This window comes from Canis lupus, chromosome 4, assembly GCF_048164855.1.
Source record: "Canis lupus baileyi chromosome 4, mCanLup2.hap1, whole genome shotgun sequence".
Classification (NCBI taxonomy): domain Eukaryota; kingdom Metazoa; phylum Chordata; class Mammalia; order Carnivora; family Canidae; genus Canis; species Canis lupus.
The window spans coordinates 59,208,773-59,231,198 of NC_132841.1; the positions used below are offsets into that span (position 1 = coordinate 59,208,773).

Genomic DNA, 22,426 nt, shown 5'->3' on the forward strand with positions numbered 1-22,426 from the left:
AAATGTTAATTTATGCTTTTGTGAACCTGTAATACTTTAGTAATAAGATAACTTTTTTAAGGGATCCCTGGGTGGCGCAGCGGTTTGGCGCCTGCCTTTGGCCCAGGGCGCGATCCTGGAGACCCGGGATCGAATCCCACGTCGGGCTCCCGGTGCATGGAGCCTGCTTCTCCCTCTGCCTGTGTCTCTGCGCTTCTCTCTCTCTGTGACTATCATAAATAAATAAAAATTAAAAAAAAAAAAAGATAACTTTTTTAAGTCTCTCTTAACAATTTAAGTGTGGTCAAGTTCTTACAGTCCATTAAAGCTAAACACTAAAAAGGATGGAAGGATATTTGATCACAGCTTCACAAAGTAGGTTATTATATTTTTTATTACTCTGTTACGCTAAATTATCATAGAGTTCTTCTTTTCCATAGACACCTTTTAACACATGTATTACATAAAACCCTGATGAAAGGGAACAGGAAAGATCAGAAAGGAAAAATGGAATGGTTTTAGAAAATCTAGAGGATAAGAAAAAACATGGTTGAAGAATAAGCTGTAAACAGTCTAGGTTCTTTGGCATATCATTGGTTTCTCACTTTCTGCTGCAGTATATTTTAGAATTCACTATTTGGCATAAATGTATATACAAGCTAGACTGAGTGCCTTTTCCTCTGATTTTTAGTTTCTTGTTTCTTTCTAGGTGGACTCCCATTATTGTCCCAGCTGCTTAGAAAATATGCCATCAGCTGAAGCCAAACTAAAAAAGAATAGGTAAGGGGCAGCCCCGGTGGCGCAGCGGTTTAGCGCCGCCTGCAGCAGCCTGGGTGTGATCCTGGAGACCTGGGATCGAGTCCCACATCGGGCTTCCTGCATGGAGCCTGCTTCTTCCTCTGCTTTTCTCTCTCTCTCTCTCTCTCTCTCTGAATAAATAAATAAAAAAGATTCTTAAAAAAGCACCTTTAAAAAATAAAAAATAAATAAAAAAGAATAGGTAAGACTGTGATCCATTTTTTTCTGTTTTCTCAACTGTTTTTTTTTTAATAGCTAGTAAGAAAATACATGGAATTAACTCTCTTTTCTAACTAGCTGGTTTTCACTTTTTAGCATCACCTTTGCCAAAGATGAAGTGTCCTTTGATTTTTTAAATTAGTTTTCTATTTTAGAACAGCTTTAAACTTAAGAATTAAGGTGAAGATGGTACAAAGAGTTCTGTGCACTTCATACACAGTCTCTCCTAGTAACGTCTTACATTAGTATAGTATATTTGCCTCAATTAATGAACAACATTGATACTTTATTATTAAATAAACACTTCGTTTTATTCAGATTTCCTCAGTTTTTCCCTGTTTTCCTTTTTCTGTTCCAGGATTCTATTTAGGATACACACTTTATATTTAATAGTCATGTCTCCTTAGGCTTCTCTTGCTGTTTCATTTTCTTAAGCTTTCCTTTGTTTTGAGGACCTTAAAAGTTCTGAGGAGTACTGGTAAGATATTTTGTAGAATGTCCCTTGATTGGAATTTATCTGATGTTTTTCTCATCAGCTGGGGAAATATGTTTTGGGGAGGAAGACAACAGAGGTAAAGTACATCTTTCATTGCATCCACCGAGGGTACATACTATTAATAGAACTTATCGCTGTTTATGTTAATTTTGATGACCTGGCTTGAACTCTTGTTTGTCAGGTTTCTCTGATATAGGGTCATTCTTTTTTCTCCTTTTTTATACTGTACTCTTTGGAGGGAAAAATCACACTTACAGCTGACACTTAAATAGTTGGGAGTTAGGCACCCCCTCCATGAGGGTTCTCTGCATAAGTTATTTGGAATTCTTTTGAATGGCAGGTTTTTCTCTCTTCTCTCCTGTTTAATTATTTATTTAAAGCATGAATATTGATTTTATGCATTAGGATATAATCCAGTGCCACTTTATTTTTTTGCTTAGATTGTTCCAGCTTTGGCCATTGGGAGCTCTTTTAGTAGACTCCTGTATACCTTTGACATACTGCCATCATTGCATGGGGGGGGGCCGGGGTTATTCATTCTTGGAGCATTTCCTTACTTTTCTGTCCTACAAGATACTCCAGTCTCATCCCAGGACTCTGCTTCAGTCTTGCAATTTCTCCAAGTAGCCCTGGTTCCTTTTATTGAAAAATGGTATTAATAAAAAACAAGATTTGGGTAGTAGGTGTGCTCATACCCACTGGATTTTTAGCTTAGCATGGAAGTCCTTTCTACCATCATACCCTTAAGCCTCTGTGGATGTGAACCACTATGACTTATCTTTCTTGAACCTGATAATTACCTCCTGATAAGCCAGACACTTTTTTTTTTATGTTGTTCACACACTAATTTTATCATTTAATCCTCAAAATATCAGTGAACAGTGGGTGGATACCATTATTATCCTCATATGAGGATGTTATCCAGATGGCAAAGTATCACAGATAGAGTTGTGGAACAGAGCTTCAGAGCAAGTCCAGGACTGGAAGTGAAATCTTGATAATTTCAGATAGTGAGGAAGTTGTAAGCAACAAGGCACAGGGGCCCCTGAAGGGGAGGAGTAGGGCCTAAGGAGAGAACAGAAAGCCCTGAAAATGCAATGCTCCTGAACTGTTGCAGCTTGATAGCATTGTTTGGTTTCTGTGTCAGCTCTCTGACACAGCAAATAAGCAGTTGTTTTCCAAACCCAATTTCACAGCTTATTGTGTTATTGCCTCTCAAGTTTTCCTTGTATAGCTGCTCTGTCCTGTGACCTCTCTCTTCCTCAGGAATCGTGGTCTGTGTAAGCCTAAAAAGAGTCTGAAATACTTAAATCCAGACTGTTTAACAGTGATTTTCTCTGGAGTAGGGTTGAGTCAGGCTTTAATTCTTCAGGAACTTTGGTGATGATTGTATTTTACTAAAAATAGATATACATATATATTTTTTAATTTTTAAAACAAGATTTTAATACTATTTAATTTCTTTTTAGTTGAGAGACACTCCTCTCTTATAGTTCCCTCTGGAATTCCTAATACCTAGAACAACGTGTGGCACAAGGCAGGTGCTTGATCAATATTTGTCAAATGACTGAACAGTTATGTTGTGTTATAGATGTGCCAACTGCTTTGACTGTCCTGGCTGTATGCATACTCTCTCCACTCGGGCAACAAGCATCTCCACACAGCTTCCAGACGACCCTGCCAAGACCACCATGAAGAAAGCCTACTACCTGGCCTGTGGATTTTGTCGCTGGACATCTAGAGATGTAGGCATGGCAGACAAATCTGTAGGTGAGTCAGGCAGACTTCAACATGAGATTTTGTGAAATTGGCAGTGTTATAATTGCCCACAGATTATTATTTCTGTTACTTGTTGGAAGGCAGGAGCAGATTATTATTTCTGTTACTTATTGGAAGGCAGGAGCTAAATTCAGATCTAATTCTTCTGTGTTCCCAAACTCTCACATTTATGGACTATGATGTTTCATCTAAGACTGGATAAACTATTTAGTTTTCTTAGAGTTGATAAAATAGCATTGATAAATCCCAACACTTTCTTAGAATCAAAAAAACTTTTTGCAGATTTTTTAAAGATTTTATTTATTTATTCATGAGCGACACACAGAGAGAGAGGCAGAGACACAGGCAGAGGGGAGGAGCAGGCTCTCTCCAGGGAGCCTGATGTGGGACTCAATCCCTAAGCCACCCAGGTGTCCCCTTAGAATCAAAATACTGATGCTCTTTCTAAAAGATAGACAGTCCTGATGATGAAAGACACCATGAACAAATCTAAAAGATAAAGATGACAAACTAAGAGAAATATTTGGATCCAATGTAACAGACTAAAGATAAATAACTGAAAATGAAGAACCCTTGTAAATCAAGAAAGAGGCCCCAGAGAAAGACCAGGCAAAGGATAAGAAGAGCAGCTCTCAAAATGGAAATAAAAATGATCGATAACCAAAATGTGTACATGGAAGACCCTATGATAGGGTTAAAATGATCTTTATCTGGCCTCCAAACTCTTCCAAACCTTGCAAATTCCATAGTAAGACCTTAACCTCTCATAAATTTACGACTCAAGTTTGTGTTTCCCTCCCCTGACATTTTTTAGCCCTTTCTTTTTATTTCTTAACTCTTTCTTTGAGTATCATAAATTGCCTTACACTATTAATGCAAATTAAAACTTGTTTGATTTGGCAAATTTTTTAAATCTGGTAATATCAAGTGTTGGCAAAAATATGGGAAAATAGTTATTTTATATGCTACTACCTGGGAGAGCAGTTTGATAACTTCTATAAAATTTTTATTTTTTAAATTTATTAATAAAATTAATAAAATTAAATTTTATTTTTACACTTTAATTTTTAAAGTGTATTTATTTGAGTGATCTCTATATTCAACATGGAGCTTGAACTCACAATCGCGAAATTGAGAGTCATGCTCCTCCAAATGAGCCAGCCAGGCACTCCTCTATTCTTTTTTTTTTTTTTTTTAAGATATATTTGTTTGAGAGAGAGCACGAGTGGAAGGGGTAAAGGGAGAGGGAGAAAGAATCTCAAGCAGACTCTGTGCTGGGTGCAGAGCCAGACTTGGTGCTCAGTCTCATGACTGTGAGATCACAACCTGAGCCAAAACCAAGAGTCAGACACTTAACTAACTCTACCACCCATGCACCGCCCCCTCCTTTTTTTATTTCCCCAAAATAGGCTCCACCCCCACCTTGGAGCCCAACACCCGGCTTGAACTCACGACCATGAGCTTAAGAATTGAGTGAGATCAAGATTTGGACTCTTAACTGATTGAGCCACCCAGGTGCTCCAAAGTGCCCCTTTCTATATTTGTTCTTATTTTAACAAAATAAATGGCATTTTATTTATTTTAATTCCAGTAGAGTTAACATACAGTGTTACATTAATTTCAAGTGTACAATATAGTGATTACACAATTCTGTACATGACTCCGTGTTCATCATGATAGTATACTCTTAAACTCCTTCACCATTTATTAAAAATAATTTGCAGATAAAGAAGATGTGGTCTATGTATACAATGGAATATTACTCAGCCATTAGAAACGACAAATACCCACCATTTGCTTCGACGTGGATGGAACTGGAGGGTATTAGCTGAGTGAAATAAGTCATTCGGAGAAAGACAAACATATGTTTGTCTCATTCATTTGGGGAATATAAAAAATCATGAAAGGGAATAAAGGAGAAAGGAGTGAAAATATCAGTGAGGGTGACAGAAATGAGAGACCTCTAACTCTGGGAAACGAACAAGGGGTGGTGGAAAGAGAGGTGGGCGAGGGGGATGGGGTGACTGGGTGACAGGCACGGGGGGGGGGGGCACTTGATGAGATGAAAACTGGGTGATCTGCTATATGTTGGCAAATTGAACTCTAATAAAAAATGAATAAATAAAATAATAATAATAATTTGCTTTATCCTTCTGCTTAGCAATTTCATATCCAAATACCCTGAGGCGTTAAACACGTGCTCAAAGATACATGTATTTATGTAGAATATCAGTGAAACAGAAAAATTGTGTTTGGACCTAAAGTGCACATAAGGCACTAATTACCTTTCCATCATTTGAGCGTTTCAGAGTAGAGATTGCACTTACCTTTAATAAAGGAAACTTCCTTTATTTTTACATTTCCTGTACTTGTGGTTAACGTAAGAGAAACTGTACAGTCAGTTCAAAGTCTTGAGTTGCTATTTATTTTTTTATAAAACAGTAGTATTGCTAACTCCCCGTTGTCTTTTTTATTTCTAAAATGTCATTCAATTTTCTGAAACAACTTAGTTTTTTTTTGGATTTTCATTAAAATTTCAGCTTCCTAGTCTATGAGGACGCCCATAATGAACTCATTATGTCATTTGATATAACTAAAATGAAGGACTCTACATAATTTGGAAGTTAGTATAGGTCAGGTTTCTTTAGATTCAACTCTGTTACTAAAAATTTAATCCTTGATACTGTTGTTTGGTTTAGAATGCTTGAGCTCTTTGTTGCTGGATTGATATTTCCTGAAATGTGGTTTGTATTAGGAAGATTCTGTAGCACCTTTCTAGATTGTCAGTAAATATTTGTGTTTTAATGTCAATGTAGCAAGTAAGTTGTTTGAATTTGCTTATGCATTTAAATTGAATATGAAAAAAAAAGGGGGATCCCTGGGTGGCTCAGTGGTTTAACACCTGCCTTTGGCCCAGGGTGCGATCCTGGAGTCCCAGGATCGAGTCCCGCGTCGGGCTCCCGGCATGGAGCCTGCTTGTCCCTCTGCCTGTGTCTTTGCCTCTCTCTCTCTCTGAAATAAATAAACAAACAAACAAACAAATCTGTCCATTCATTCATCCATCCATCCATCCAGGATGGATGGATGGCGGTATATATGCCTCATTGAATTGAAGTGTATTTTTTTGAAGTGTATTTTTTCTGTTTGTATTTTGTCTCTTGTTATCAAGTTAAAGAAACAAAGCCCAGAAATCCAAATAGATTTCTCAGTGTTACTCTTAAGAGAATGTTTTATGCTTTTTAGATTATGAGCCATTAAGACTGGAGAATTTGTATTTCAAAGCTTAAAATCTGTGTTTACTTCCAGAAATCTATCTCCTGTAGAGTATTTTGACAATGATAATTGAATACTAGGAGCTCTTAAAGAGTACAGATCATTTTTTCTTTCATGATGTCATTTGTGTCTGAGAAGTTCTGAAACCACTTTAGAACTATTTGTTTATTTATAAGTAAGCCATTATGTCTGTAATGTGCAGAGAAATGAGATTGTTATGTCTCCCAAATTGCTCTTCAGAGTAAATTACCAGTTCTAAAGAAGCAATTAGGTAAAACATTTAGATTTTGCAAAATATTACTACAACTAAAACATTTGTTTCACATAATTATTTTTCATGATTGCCTTAAGTAAGGCAGTCTTTAAAATATGAATATTGTGGTAAAGGATATTTTTGCCGTTTCTTGCAAGGTGAGGTATCCTCGTCAACAAGCGTCCTTGTTATTTTGAAAAAAGGTTATTTTTACTTATACAGATAATACACATTCATGTATTTTATCAGTGAACTTCAGAAATTAAACATAACCAAAACAGTTTAAGCCCCTTGTGTAGCCCATCTCCACTATATTCCCCTTCCTTAGCCTCCTAGAGAGAAAGTAATCATCCTACTCCTGAATTCAGTGTTTATCAGTATCCATGCATGTCTTTATACTTCTCCACATATGTATGTATGTATGCAGCCACTAACAAGTGTTTTTCAAGTGGAAACATACTGTATGTATCCTGCTACAACTTTTCTGTGTTGGCATTATGTTCCTGATACATAATTGATTTATACATGACTTACCAGAGTTTACTTAGTCCCTTCTTGATGGACATTTATTTAGGCTTTCATTTTTTTACCTTTGTTAACAGTGCTCTCAGAATCATCCAAGAATAAAGGTTTCTCTGCATAACTGAAAGTAAAATTGCTTCTTTTAAGTTGTTTGTATCTTTAGCTCTCCAAAACAACTTATCAGTTTTTGCTCCCACTGGTAATAAGAGTAGACTACCCATTGCTCCAGATCCTTGGCAGCTCTAGTATTATCGAACTTTCAAATTTTTCCAAACTGATGGTTGTAAAATGGTATCTCACTATAATTTACTTTTCCCCTCTTTTTGGCGAGCCTAATTGAGATATATACAGTTGACCCTTGAACAGTGCAGAGGAAAGAGGTGTTGACCCACTGTGCAGTGAAGAATCTGTGCGTGACTTTTGACTCCCCAAAAACTTAACTACTAATAGCTTACTGTTGACTGGAAGCCTTACTGATGACATAAACAGTTGACTAACACATATTTTTTATGTTATATGTATTGTGTATATAGATAGATGTAGTTTTATAGTAAAGTAGGCCAGAGAAGCAATAAAAAATATACTTGCAGTACTGTATTGTATTTATTGAAAATACGCATTTAGTGGACCCACACAGTTCAAACCGTGTTAAGAGTCAGCTGTATTCATTTTGGTTTTACTTTTAGCTTTCCAGAATAATCTTTTCCATTATGATTTCTGTAGTTTGTTACTTACCTAATAAATTTTTCTCTGAATCAAGGTCATAGAATGTAGAAAATGCATGGTATTATAAATAAGAGCAGTGTCTTAAGAGTCTAACTGCTTGAGTTTGAGTCCTAGCTTTACACTTACTATCTGTGTGACTTTGGGCAAGTTATTTAACCTCTCTGAGCCTCAATTTTCTCATTTGTAAAATGAGACTAATAATAAGAATCCCCATATTAGAGGATTATTGTAGAAAATGAAATGTAATACATTTTGATGTCTGGCACAGAAGCTATGCATGTATTAGTTGTGGTGGTTGTGGTTATCTTTATAACCATTATTATTTTTAATGAAAAATTCATTCTAAATGTTCTCGTCTATATAACTCAGAACTACCTGCTTTTTTGTTCTTGTTTTTAATTTTTTTAAATTTATTTATTCATGAGAGACAGAGAGAGAGAGAGAGGCAGAGACACAGGCAGAGGGAGAAGCAGGCTCCATGCAGAGAGCCTGACATGGGACTTGATCCTGGGTCTCTGGGATCAGGCGCTGAACTGAAGATGGCGCTAAACTGCTGAGCCTCCAGGGCTGCCCAGAACTACCTGTTTCTATGAAAATAAAAATATCAAATTATGGAAATTTGTTTAATGTTCCTTTGTTTTGCAGCTAGTGGTGGTTGGCAGGAACCTGAAAATCCTCACACGCAGCGGGTAAGTAAAGTATCGTCGGAGAGAGGATGAACTAAGAAAAGAGGGAGAAAAAGACTGAAGATCTTCCATTTTATCAGTGGATAGAACATATACTTAGAAATCTGTGATGTGTATTTTGGTGTCTGTTACACATAGACAGTGCTTCTCATAAAACATTAAATCAAAAAAACAAAACAAAAAAAAACATTAAATCACAGTGGCTGTGTGTTCTAGTCTGGCTTAAATTAGTAGAGAAACCTAGCTGTAGCTGCAGTTCTGCAGTCAGGTTATGATTCAGAAAAAGGAAAAAGTACTACATGGAATGTAAGTTATAAAATAATGTTTTTTCTCCTGTATGAAAAAATACCTATTTTCAGACATATAAAAGCTATATATCTCTATACAGGATTTCTGTTTTAATGTGTGTAAAATGTAACATACCTGTGTCTGTAAGTGTGTAAGAAAGATCTGTAAGCTGATGATTGCAGATACCTTTAGTAAGGGGAAGGGTAAACTTGGACACAAGAGATAAAAGAGAAGTGTTGCTTTTTATTCTTCATGTTTAATATTGTTTGAACTTTTCACAATCAATATTTATTGCTTTGAGGATTAAAATATATTCTAAAAAATGAAAATGTATGAGTGGGGGAGAAGGCAGAGTATGAGATGTCACATTCTTAGAAATAGATGAGCCTATGGCCATTCTAGAAAAAAAGGGATCAGCTGTAAGGGGAAATATGTAATGGAGTAAAAGAGTAGTAAAAAGAGGGCATGAAATTTCCAAGCCTTTTCATTGCCCATTTCTTCCCATTTTAAGCTTAAAGTTTCCACTTTAATTCTGCAAATAACCTAGAGAAATCTAATAAAAGTTCTCTTTGAAGAAAAGGGCAAATTTGCCCACCATAGTAATTTGACTTCTCTGTTCATTATGTGTCCAAGTAGTTTCATTGATTAATTTTGCATATTTCTTGTTAGCTTTTTCATGAAAATAAATACTACATCTTTGATTTCTTGCAGATGAACAAACTGATTGAATATTACCAGCAGCTTGCTCAGAAAGAGAAGGTTGAGCGAGATCGCAAGAAACTGGCACGGCGTAGAAACTATATGCCTTTGGCTTTTTCGGTGAGGACTTGGTACAAAAAGGAATGTGCAGTTCATTGATCAAGACCTGTGTGCCTTGAGAACAATGACTATTTCAGAAAGTGGCTGCTGACCTTAGATTCCTGAATGATGGGTAGCAAAGACAGGTTTCTCCAATCATAGGTATTTAAGTCCAGCAGTTAGGTTTTTGCTGTATCATTCACTCTATTTGAGTTTTTTGAGTTTTAAGGACCTTTGTGTTCCTTTTTGAATCACTGCCCTCTCTCTTCTGATTATTCCCCAGGGCTAATGTTTAATTTTGTAGACACCACAGAACTCTTAAAACAGAAAGTCGGAAGAAGGTGGGCAAGTTTTAGATTTTATTTATATTACCCAGGTAGGCCACCTTTGACATCCTGTAGTAATGGGTTCCCAGCTCACATTATTTCTGGCACCCTCCTATATTTCCCCAGTGTGAAGAACACTGACTTTTACAACAGTGCATTTTGTGTGGTTAAATAAATAGTATTATATGCCAGTGTAATTGATAGAAATTCTTCACAGAAGACATTCTCTGCTATTTTGTATACTACCAATCCAGAAGCAAAGATTAGCATTTGAAGCTTTTGTTATTGTCCCTCGGGTTTTATTTGCTCTCATAGAATAATCTCTTTTCTATATGCTTGCTTGGGGCCCAGGAGGTTGACAATAACATTTATTGAAGGACAGTAATGTGTCAGGCACTGTGCTAATAAGCACTTTTCACATATTTAATCCCCACAATAATCCTGTGGGGTAGATTGACAGTTGAGGAAATGTAACTTGTACTGCTTCATACTGCTTCGTATGAGAATTAGCTAAACCATTGAAACCCTAAGGATTGGTGAGGTCCATATAAAAATACTTAGTTTAGAACTTAATAAAACATTAAAACGTGCAAAACATCTAGATTTGGCAGAGGCTTTAGTGAATTTAATGAAATTTTAGGACTAGCCCAGTGGTATGATCGGCATATGCACTAGTATATTTAGGAGAGGAATTTGAATTAAAGGCATTATTCTTCCAGCTTCCCTTTTAACCTGCCTGCTGTATGAGTTTGCTTCTGTCTTATGCTGCATTTTTTTGTCTCTGTTGCAACCTGCTGCTATTTGGGGGCCTACAGCAACACACTATTCATGTAGTGGTAAGTTCTCTTTTATGATTCTTGCTAACCCTGAAGAAGTTAGCAGATGATCACTGATGTTCCAAGAACATCACTCCACACTCCACATAGTTCTGTTCTAAGCCATAGCTTAGATATTTTTAGATTAACAGTTTTCTAAAAATCACATTTAGTTCAGTTTTACTCTACTAATGTAGCTTTAGTCTCCATGTTTGGTGCTTTTACTTTTAAGAATAAGATGATCTGGGGCTACTTCCTTTAAAAGGAGCTTTCAAAGTAGCTTTTTTTTTTTCTTTTCCTGCTTATTTCCCTGAGCTTCTCATGCTGTCCCACCCCCTCCCCCCCAAAAAAAATCTTTCTTTTGGTAAATAGGATATATAAATATGGGATTTGTAATTGGAATTTCTTAACTCTGTTTAGGACAAATATGGTCTTGGAACCAGACTTCAGCGACCACGAGCTGGTGCAACCATCAGTACCCTTGCTGGACTGTCGTAAGTTTGGACATTAAATGGCTTTAAGGAGAAAAGCAGGTATTGAACTGAATATTGAAGGAATGTGGCATAAAACAATTGCCACATGACAAAAGAAGATTGTTATGCTTAGAAAAGACCTGAACAAAGAATTCTACAATAGAAGAATACTTCAGTTATTGATATCATAGGCTTTGAGGATATCAGGTGGACCTTTGAGAAATGAATGCTTTTTATCTTTTAGCCTTAAAGAAGGAGAGGACCAAAAAGAGATAAAGATTGAGCCAGCTCAGGCTGTAGACGAAGTGGAGCCTCTACCCGAAGATTACTATACAAGACCAGTAAATTTAACAGAGGGTAATATTTTACATTATTTTGCTTTGTTTCTACTTTACATCTAATTCTGCTTTTGTTGCTAATATGCCCCAAGTTTGAGATTTTTAATGGTATCATAGTTGTTAGTGGTAAAATAAATCAAGTAACAAATGAAATAGATATAATCACTTGAAGAACTTTAAAATGTCAAATTTCTCTATTGGAGTTTTTTGAAGAATTATTCACCAAGGAAGTATTGGTTCATGTGATTATCTCATGTAAGTCTGACTTTGAGTGAGTCATTGTAAACTAAGTCTGGTTTCTGCTTTTCATGCTAGTGACTACCCTTCAGCAGCGCCTCTTGCAGCCTGACTTCCAGCCAGTCTGTGCTTCACAGCTCTATCCTCGTCACAAACATCTTCTGATCAAACGATCCCTGCGCTGTCGGGTAATTATTACATTCTTTAGAATTGCCATTTGTACAAGAGAAAAGCAAAAATAAACATTTGTACCTGGCCAATCAAAGCTTCTGGAATGTAGTAAATATAAAAAATACTTAGAGAATGTACTAGGTGTCCAGGTACCAATTTAATTTGCTTTCAAGGTAAAAATCCTTACAACTATGAGGTGTGGATATTATTGTTATTGTTCTACAGATGTGGACACTGAGGTACCTGAAGGTTAATAAATTCATAGCACTAACTCCTAAAAGAGTAGTGAAAGAATATATAACTTATAGGCTGGTAAAGAGGAAACAAAAAGGAGTAATAAAATAATTTAAAAGAGAGGAAGAAAGAGGAACCATCAGCAAATCCAGCCTCTATAGATTTATGAAACAAACAGTTTCTTTGATAAATAAATTGTAAAAAAAAAAAAAAGAAAACTTTTAAATCCGTGCTATTCAGCAGAAATTTCTCTGATGATGGAAATGTTCTGTATATGTACAGTCCAACATGGTAGACACTAGCCACATGTCGCTGTTGAGCACTTGAATGTGACATTGTGTTTGAGGTGCTAGATCTTTCATCTTTGTTAATTAAATAATCACGTGTGACTAGTGGCTACTGACAATACAACTCTAGATTAGAAGAGACTTAAGAGGCATATCAACCAAACACAGCGTGTAGACTTCATTTAAATCCCAATTCAAACACAACCTAAGAAGAAAATGAAGGAAGCGGGGGGGATAGGAAAAAACATTTATGAAACCTTTGGGGAAATTTAAACACTACCTGGATTTTTTATGCTATTAAGAGAACTTTTCATGTTTTTAGGGATAATAGTATTATTATTTTCAAAAATACCTTTATCTTTTAGAGATGTATACCAAAATATTTATGGGTGAAATGACATGATATCCAATGTTTCAGAATAATAAGACATGGTAGAAGGGTGAGAGTATAGATGAAACAAGTTTGCCCATGGTTGCTAACAAGTTGCTAATTGTTGAAGCTGGGTCACTTGTACCTAGGAATTTGTAATACTATTCTGTATTTTGCATATGTTAGAAAATTTCTATAATGAAAAGGCTTTATAAAAAAAAAAAGGAAAAAGGGACTCCTGGTGGCTCAGTGGTTGAGTGTCTGCCTGAGGCTCAGGGCGTGATCCTGGAGTCCCAGGATTGAGTCCTACATCAGGCTTCCTGCATGTAGCCTGCTTCTCCCTCTGCCTATGTCTCTGCCTCCCTCCGTGTGTGTGTCTCATGAATAAATAAATAAAATCTTTTCTAAAAAATTTTTAAAAAAGAAGGAAAAGATACAGACTTCTAGTTATGGAATGAATAAATGACATGAATAAAAGGCTAAGCATAGGAATATAGTCAATGGTATTGTAATAGTGTAGGGTGACAGCTGGTAGCTACACTGGTGAGCATACCATATGTGGGAATATTGAATCACTATGTTGTACACCTGAAACTAATGTAGTGTTATGTGTCAACTATACTCAACAAATTTTTAAAAATAAATTAAAAGGAAGGAAAAGCCCACTTTAAGACACATAGATTAAAGGTAAATAGATGGAGACAGATATACCGTACTAATACTAGTCACTGGAAAGCAAGAGTAGCTATGTTAGTTTCAGAGAGAGCAGATTTTAAAGTAAAGGAAGTTAACAGGGATAAAAGACATCATATAATGATAAAGAGGTTGATTTTCAGGTAGCCCTGGTGGCACAGCGGTTTGGCGCTGCCTGCAGCCCGGGGTTTGATCTGGGGACACTGGATCGAGTCCCACGTCAGGCTCCCTGTGTGGAGCCTGCTTCTCCCTCTGCCTGTGCCTCTGCCTCTCTCTCTCTCTCTGTGTCTCTATGAATGGATAAATAAAATCTTTTAAAAAAAAAAAAAAGGTTGATTTTCCAGGAAGACATAATAGTTCTTAATGTGTGTATGTACCTAATGATAGTGTCAGACTATGTGAGGCAAAAACTGAGAGCTGCAAGGAGAAATAGATGAATCCACTGTCATAGTGTCATCACCCCTTTTTTCAGAAATGGGCAGATTCAGCAAGTAGAAAACAAGTATAAAACAAGTAAAGACATAGCCGAACACAACACCATTAATCACTAGATATAATTGGCATTTGTAGACTGCTTCATCTAACAACAGCAGAATACACATCTTTCTCAAGCTTACCTGGAACATTCATCAAGGCAGACTACGTTCTGAGCCAACAAACAACACAAAAAAAAACCCTATAATTTAAAAGGAATGAAACCATACCATGTCTACTCTCAGACCACCATGGGATTAAACTAGAAAGTAGAGAAAAGTAGAAAGTCCTCAATACATGTATTATATGTGGAGATTGAACAGGACGTTTCTAAATAGCATGTGTCAAAGAAGAAACCTCAAGAGAAATTTTAAAATATTTTAAATTGAATAAAAAGGAAAACAACTTAGCAAAATATGTGGGATGCTGTGAAAGCTGTGCTTAGAGGGAACTTTATAGTATTACATTTGTAGATTAGAAAAAGAAGAAAGATTAAAAATCAGTCATCTTAAGTGTTTACCTTAGGAAATTGGAAAGAGCAGATTAAGTCTATACTACAGTAAGTAGAAGAAAAGAAATAGTGAATAGACCTCCACAAATACAAACCAAAATATGAATTATGGTATATCCACACAATGCGTACTATAATTCTAAAAAAGAAGGTACTAATTTGGGGTATATTTTTAAGTGCAAAAAGCAGGATTTGTGACAAGTACACAACTTTTTGTGTAAGGAAAGGAAGGGAGGGAAAATCTGTGCGTATAAATATAAAAAGTTTTTTCAATATGCATATATATGTTAGGTTAGAAATAACATAGAGATAACATAAACAGACTCATGGGTATGAGGAAACTTGGTATTTACCAAATATAGCATTCCAGATTGTTGGGAAAAGAATAGCCTATTAAATTTTGCTAGATCAAATAATTACGTGAAAATAAAATTGGGTCTCTGTCTCACACCATACACAAAGGTCAATTTCAGGAATTTAGAAACTTTTTTTTTTTTAAGATTATTTAAAAAATTTTTTTTTTTATTTGAGAGAGATTGAGAGAAGAACGCATGAGCAGGAGGGAAGGGCAGACAGAGAGAAACAGACTTCCCACTGAGCAGGGAGCCAGTGCACGGTTCAATCCCAGGATCCTGAGATCATTACCTGAGCTGAAGGCAGACCCTTCAACTGAAGCCACTTAGGCACCCTGGAACATTAGAAACTTTAATGAGCAAATATGAAGAGCAAAACATCTAGAAACAGAAGAAAATCTTTGACTTCTGGGTAGGGGAATATTCCATAAATAAGACAAATCACAAAGTATAGAGGACAATATTATTATATATTTGACATATTAAGTAAAATGGACAATATTATTATATATTTGACATATTAAGTAAAATGTATATCTGCACTCCAAAGAAGACCCGTAAGTAATGAAAAGATAGGCCATGGCCTGAGAAAAGTAATTCGTAAGATATATAATTAAAGGATTAATGTCCAGGACATGTAAAGAACTTTAGCAAATTAGTAAGGAAAAGATACTCCAGTATAAAAGCACCCAGTAAATAGTAACATGCGAGTCACAGCAGAGGGAATCTCAATAGCCAGTAAACATGAAAGATACTCCTACAATAATCAGAGAAATGTCTCATTAAAACTACAGTGAGATACTGTTTGATAGTTACCAGATTAGCAAAAGTTAACACATGTGAGAAATGTCTGATGTATAAGAATACTCATTGCTGTATTATTTATAGTTGCAAAATCATGGAAACATCCCAGATATTCATCAATTTGGGTATAGTTGAATAAGTTCAGAAATGATTATAGTGGGATATAGAGGTAGCTCTTTGTGCTGGTATGGAATTCCAAGATAGATAAGTAAAAAAGCAAAGGGCAGTAGAGTATATAAAATGCTCCCTTTTATGTTATTGTAAAAAAATGATATGTGTATATACTTGTATGTGCATATATAGGCTATTTGTAAGAAAACACATGAGATACTGATTGGGCTGTGGGGAGAAGGACAAAGGACAAGTAATGGGTACCTTTACACTGAACCTGTTTTGTACTGTTAAGAAATTTTTAACCAGGTATATGTAGTACCCATTCAAGAAAGTAAAAAATTGTTACTGTATTTTAAAACATGGGATCTGAAATCACATTACTTGGATTTAAATCCCAGCTTTGATTCTATTCTTTTCTTCCCTTTTTTTTTTTTTTTTTTAAGATTTATTTATTTATTTTAGAGCATGAGTGCGTTAGGTGTGAGGAGGGGCCAAAGGAGAGAATCTCAAACACTTCCATCTGAGGGCAGAGCCTGACTCAGGGCTCAATCTCACCACTCCGAGATCATGACCTGAGCCAAAACCAAGAGTCAGATGCTTAACTGACTGAGCTACCCACACTCCCTGACCCAGCTTCAATTCTCACTGGCTCTGTGGAGTTGTACGGATTACTTAACCCTTTCTGTGCCCTGTTTTCATCATGTGTAAAATGGGGATAATAATTGTTATGGTACCTACACTTATAAAGTCAATATGATGTTTAAATCCATTTAAACTAAGGAACACATTGTTGTTCCACACACGTAGTATGTACTCAGTATGTGTTAGTTTTTATTTCAGTAGTTAAGTACCGCAAAAGTATAATAATATTTGATAGTGTGGTTACTTATGTCTAAAACATCTTTTGTAAATTTTGGAGATCAGTAGCATATGCTCTTTCAAAACATGCATGGTCTTGTAACAAAATAAAACCAAACTTGAGTAAATGCTATCCTTCTGAATTTAACAGCTCTGTGGATCCAGCAGAGTATATTCTTGATTTCCTCTGATACATACTATAATTTTTTATTTTTAGAAATGTGAACATAATTTGAGCAAGCCAGAATTTAATCCAACATCTATCAAATTCAAAATCCAACTGGTTGCTGTGTGAGTATTTTGGGATTGGTGTTTTTAGTTTACTGTTCTTTGCCTTTTTTCAACATGAAATGTATTTACTCTGGGCTTAAAAAAAAAAAAAAATGCATCAGAATAATCTTGCTATTTCTTCTGTTTAGGTTTTGAGTTACGTACCATGAAGTTTAAAACAACTTATAGACCTAGAATCAAGAGTGTTTCCATCAGAAACACACTGATAGTGTGGTGTGAGACAGTGATTGTTATGTTGATTATTGGACAGAGAGTAACTGTTCATTGATTACAAATTATAAAGTACCTAATTTTGGTAATGATCCTAAATATTGAAGTAAAAAATAACCAAGTATAGCAAATCAAAGAGTATCCTGGAACAATGCTCATCTTACTTATGTTCTAATAACAGTCATCAAATTAGATTAAAGTGATCATTAGTATTAATTTTACTGGGACTTGTCAGTAGAAGGGAATTTTGCTGCAAAAACCATCAATCAAACAAGAAAAATATTTTGAAAAATTAGGAAAATATTGTCTTGACGTCAGGGCAAGAAATGCTTAGAGGAAACTAAGTAAGGCAGCAAACCCAGAAACCACTAAGGAAGAAAATAGCTTGGCCTTTAGCAGAAAAACCTAACATATGTGAATTGTTAAAAAAAAAAATTGACAACAGAATCATGAGACAGACAATAGAGCAAGAAAGAATATTTCCTACTCCATGACAGATAAAAATTTAATGTCCCTAGACAATTCCCACAAATTGGAAAGATAAAAGTGGAAATGGGACAAAAGGATTTGAACTGGCAGCTTATAGAAGAGGAATTTCAGGGCAGCCCTGGTGGCCCAGCAGTTTAGCACCTGCCTTAGGCCCAGGGCGTGATCCTGGAGACCTGGGATCGAGTCCCATGTCAGGCTCCCTGAGTCCCCATGGAGCCTGCTTCTCCCTCTGCCTGTGTCTCTGCCAATCTCTCTCTCTCATGCATAGGTAAATAAAATCTTAAAAAAAAAAGAAGAGGAATTTCAAATGGTTAGTGAATACAGGGATAGATGCTGGTACTTGATAGGAAAAGTTTATAAATATATGCTATAATAAATAGCATTTAGTACTCCTGAGAATGTGGGGAAACATTTGCATACATTGTTGGTAGGCTTGTGGATTGCTAGTCTTTTTGGAGAGTGGCCTGGAATATCAAGACAAAACTACATAGACTAAACCGCAGTACTATCTTAGGAATCTATTCTGTTGAAGCAAAACCACCAATATCTAAAGATATATATGTAAGGATGTGTATCGTAACATTTTAAAAAGGCAAAAATCTAGAAATTCCAGTGTCTGGTTAGCCATTAACAATAGTTGATTAAATTGAGGTACACTCAGGTTGTAGAATATTACGCAGTAATTAAAAATAAGTCCTTACAGTAGTCAGGAATGTTGAGAAACACTGATCTGTTGACTTTGGAGGAAAGAATAGGTATATAAACACTAAACTGGGATTTGACTCTGGGTGGTTTTGAGTTCAGACTAAACACATGTGAGTATGGTATTGTGTTGTCTTACTTAGGGAGGCAGCAAAACATGAAGTGGTTAAGGGGAAAGACCCTAGAGCTACTTGACCACTCACCAGCAAGTTACTTCTCCCAAGCCTAGTTTCTTCATCTCAGTAATGGCAGTGATAATAATAACACCTGTCTCATGCAGTCACAGTGAAGATTATATAAGTTAAATTTAAAGCATTTAAAACATTACCTTGCACATAGTGCTATATAACAGTGGTAAGTAGGTGGTAAGTAGTACTTTGACCCAGTCAGTCATGGGCCCTATAACTAGTTGCCTTTTCGATTTACAGAAATGAATTAATAAAATCTCAAAAATTATCTAGCAAATGTATAAGGAAGATATTTACTATAATGCACAGAGATACATAGGCTCTAAATAGAAGTGTCCCTGGGATGGCTGGGTGGCTCAGTGGTTGAGCATCTGCCTTTGGCTCAGGGTGTGATCCTGGGAGTGCCGGGATCGAGTCCCGCTTTGGGCTCTCTGCATGGGCCTGCTTCTCCTCCCTCTTCCTATGTCTGTGCCCCTCTCTGTGTGTCTCTCATGAATAAATAAATAAAATCTTTAAAAAAAATAAATGATAGAGTCCCTAAGATTTCAGGACAACTCATTACCAGTTGGTTTCATGTCTTAAGATCTCATTATGATGGTATGATTCTTTAAGAGTCTTTTTGTGTGACATGTTCTAGTTAACTGGAAGAAATCTTTGCTGCAATTGCTTTAAAAAAGTGATAATTTTAAGAGACTTCAATGAACATTAATGTATTTTTTATTCACACATAGCAATTATATCCCAGAAGTGAGAATCATGTCGATTCCCAACCTTCGCTACATGAAGGTTAGTACTTTGCTTATTAACAGGAAGACTAAGGGTTGATCAGAGATGTGTGTGTGTATGTGTATGTGGGTGGCGGTATATTTAGCATGAAATTCAGGAGCAAGGGATAAAAAAATTTGAAATCATAAAAGTTTTGAGATTTTTAATTTCTTTATTCTGAGATTCTTGGCAGCAGCATCTTTAACATAAATTTTGAAGGAGCAGTGTGCACGTTATATAAAGATGGAATGATGGGTGAGGAGAGAAAATGTTTTACCCCACAGACACCTTTAGCTCTTCTCCAGCCAGAAGACTCTCCACATCCCATTTCTGTGTGTCAGATACCAGGAATCAACCAGATTTCTTCTTTACTACAGCTCTTCTTCTTTGAGTTCCTTATCTGTGCCCCCTCCTGCCCCCCCCCCGCCCCGGGGGTTGTAGAATATTCTCTAGCAGCCCCTTTAGTTCTTTACTTTTGTGCTGCTTATGAAGACATTTATGTAATCCATGTTCATCTGAAAGATTTTGGCAATCTCAAGAAAGTACAAAACGAGCAAATTATGGGTCAAGAAATCTTAAAAGTCTTTTAGAGTCCTAATGAATGATTTTTTTCAATATCTGGCTACCCTGCAGCTCCCATATTTTATTTATGAGAACTTTCAGACTAAGCAGACTAAGTTATGCTCAGGAGTCCTTACATGGAGGACTGGTTGGAGCAAGAGTTGTAAACTTTAATCACTTAGATAATGTACATTCCTCAGAATTTCTGAATCTAGTACCTGGCTCTTTCTGTGGGATCTGTCCTATTTCCTCATGTAATTTAAGTAGCTCCAGAGCACACATAGCCCAATATATAAATAATAAAATAGGAATCCGCCAGCCCTCTGAGAATGATGTAGTGACTTAGAGGTATAGGTGGGTGTTATTGCTTAGGAGTAAGGGGGGCTGGGGTTGTAATGGTTTTCTGAAATGCTTGGTGTAGCAATAAGAAGGTGGACCTAGGTGGCAGCAGTGGAACATGTCTGAGACAGGCTTTTCCTATTCCCCAGGAGAGCCAGGTCCTCCTGACACTTACAAATCCAGTGGAGAACCTCACCCATGTGACGCTGCTGGAGTGCGAGGAGGGAGACCCCGATAATGTCAATAGCACTGCTAAGGTAGGAGCATTTTGCCTTATCCTGAGGGACCTTGACTTTCCCTGGAGGGACTTTTTGACCTGCTTAAAGGACTCCACACTGTCTTCTGTTCCCACATCCAAGCACTAATCAAATTCTTTGGATTTCACCCCTTGAGGGTTTTTTTTGCTGTATGCGCAATCACACTGCCGCTGCCTTCTGCAGATCTTGTTCTTTCTTACCTGGACTGTGCCAGTAACATTCGGGATGACCTGTTTGGAATCCACCCTTACTTCCTTTCCAGCCTGTTGTCTGTTTTGCCACAAGAGCAACCTTTGTAAAATCTATCTCTGATCATGGCATGCTGGTCATTTGGCATTCCTCTGACTTAGGGAGGAAATCCACATTCTTTGGCATAGCTAGAGAGGTCCTCCACGGTCTCCCTCTGTTGTTCCAGGATGCCCTTTCCCCAGATCTCCAAATCTAGCATTCTCCAAATCAAACATATTAATGCGTGTTATCCGAGCAGATGCAATGGTTATGCACTTTCATGCTGGAGAATTACAGATGCTACTCTCTCTACCTAGAGTGCCATTCTCTGACATACAGGCCCACACCTGTCAGTCTTACCATACTCAGTTTTCAAGACCCATAGAAAATTTTCAGCATGTCCTTTTAAAAGCTGGTATGCCTCTTCTAGCTGCCCTCTGCTTACATGTAGTATACATGGCACCAACTATTAAAATAGGTGATTTTGATTTTCAGTAAATGTCAGTTGAATGAGTAAAATGTAGCCTTTCTTCATTTTGCTACTTGGTGATTCATGTAATACTTGGAATTTTAGATCAAGAACTTTACTCAATGGGCAATCTGTTACTGACTTATAATTCTGCATGATACAGCAAGAATTGATAGAAATGGTGCCTGTGTTTTACTTAGCTGTTACTCAAAGAATACTTACTAGAGAATTTTCTCAATCCCCTTTTTCTTTTTTCTTTCTGCTTTTTAATTATTTCACTTATTAGCATCACTTTCAAAGAGAGATGAAACTCATCTGTCCTTGTTCTTGTAACTTGTTCCCATGAGACAGAAATAAATGACAGAAATGTACACCCAGCTTACAGACTTCCTATCTTTCTCTCTCTTCATGCCTCCCCAGCCTCATTTGTATATCCATAATTACAACCGTGGTTGACATTGTTCAATCAGCTAACCTCTAACGTAGCAAAATTAAAGCCTAGTCACGACATAAGGCTTAGTCTGAAGAATGCTGACCTGTTCTTTATTCTTGTACTTTTACTAGAAATGTCTATGTTCCTAAACAGTATGTTATTAAACTCTGTATGAATGAAGTAATACCATATGTTTTTTTTGAAACTTGAAGCTTACTTCTCTATGTTTAAGTCAGTGTCCTACTGTGTTGTATGTTGAATGAATGTCCTAAAACACATTGATTCTTTCTGAGGTGACCCTGTCTGTTTTTTGCTCCAGGTGGTAGTGCCTCCCAAAGAGCTCATTCTAGCTGGCAAGGATGCAGCAGCAGAGTATGACGAGTTGGCGGAACCGCAGGACTTTCAGGATGATCCTGAGTGAGTTCTCTCTTAGTGACTCCCCAACACACCTGCAGTTGGCTAATAGAGGAGGCTCACCTAACGATCCCAATTTTCTTATCTTGATTGTTTAAGGTGATTTTTTTCTTCCTGTTTATAAAAATAATTATGACAAATTTGCAGAATACACCTAAAATAGTAAAGAAGAAAATAAAATACCACCACCAGAGATAAGCACATT

General features: G+C 36.5%; 1 protein-coding gene across 3 annotated transcripts in view; it reads left to right on the top strand.

The window, feature by feature from the left end:
• The window catches only part of DCTN4 (dynactin subunit 4), a 29,247-nt gene that overhangs the window by 2,233 nt on the left and 4,588 nt on the right, over window positions 1–22,426 (top strand). For 2 of the 3 annotated variants that reach the window (XM_072824481.1, XM_072824483.1), the window contains exons 2-13: window positions 689–759; window positions 3,084–3,262; window positions 8,691–8,734; window positions 9,731–9,838; window positions 10,959–10,979; window positions 11,379–11,452; window positions 11,676–11,788; window positions 12,085–12,194; window positions 17,093–17,166; window positions 19,487–19,541; window positions 20,570–20,677; window positions 22,127–22,224. In XM_072824481.1, coding sequence (XP_072680582.1) covers window positions 689–759; window positions 3,084–3,262; window positions 8,691–8,734; window positions 9,731–9,838; window positions 10,959–10,979; window positions 11,379–11,452; window positions 11,676–11,788; window positions 12,085–12,194; window positions 17,093–17,166; window positions 19,487–19,541; window positions 20,570–20,677; window positions 22,127–22,224 — 1,055 coding nt within the window. The remainder of the gene's footprint in view (window positions 1–688; window positions 760–3,083; window positions 3,263–8,690; window positions 8,735–9,730; window positions 9,839–10,958; window positions 10,980–11,378; window positions 11,453–11,675; window positions 11,789–12,084; window positions 12,195–17,092; window positions 17,167–19,486; window positions 19,542–20,569; window positions 20,678–22,126; window positions 22,225–22,426) is intronic. The other variant, XM_072824482.1, reaches the window with a different exon arrangement.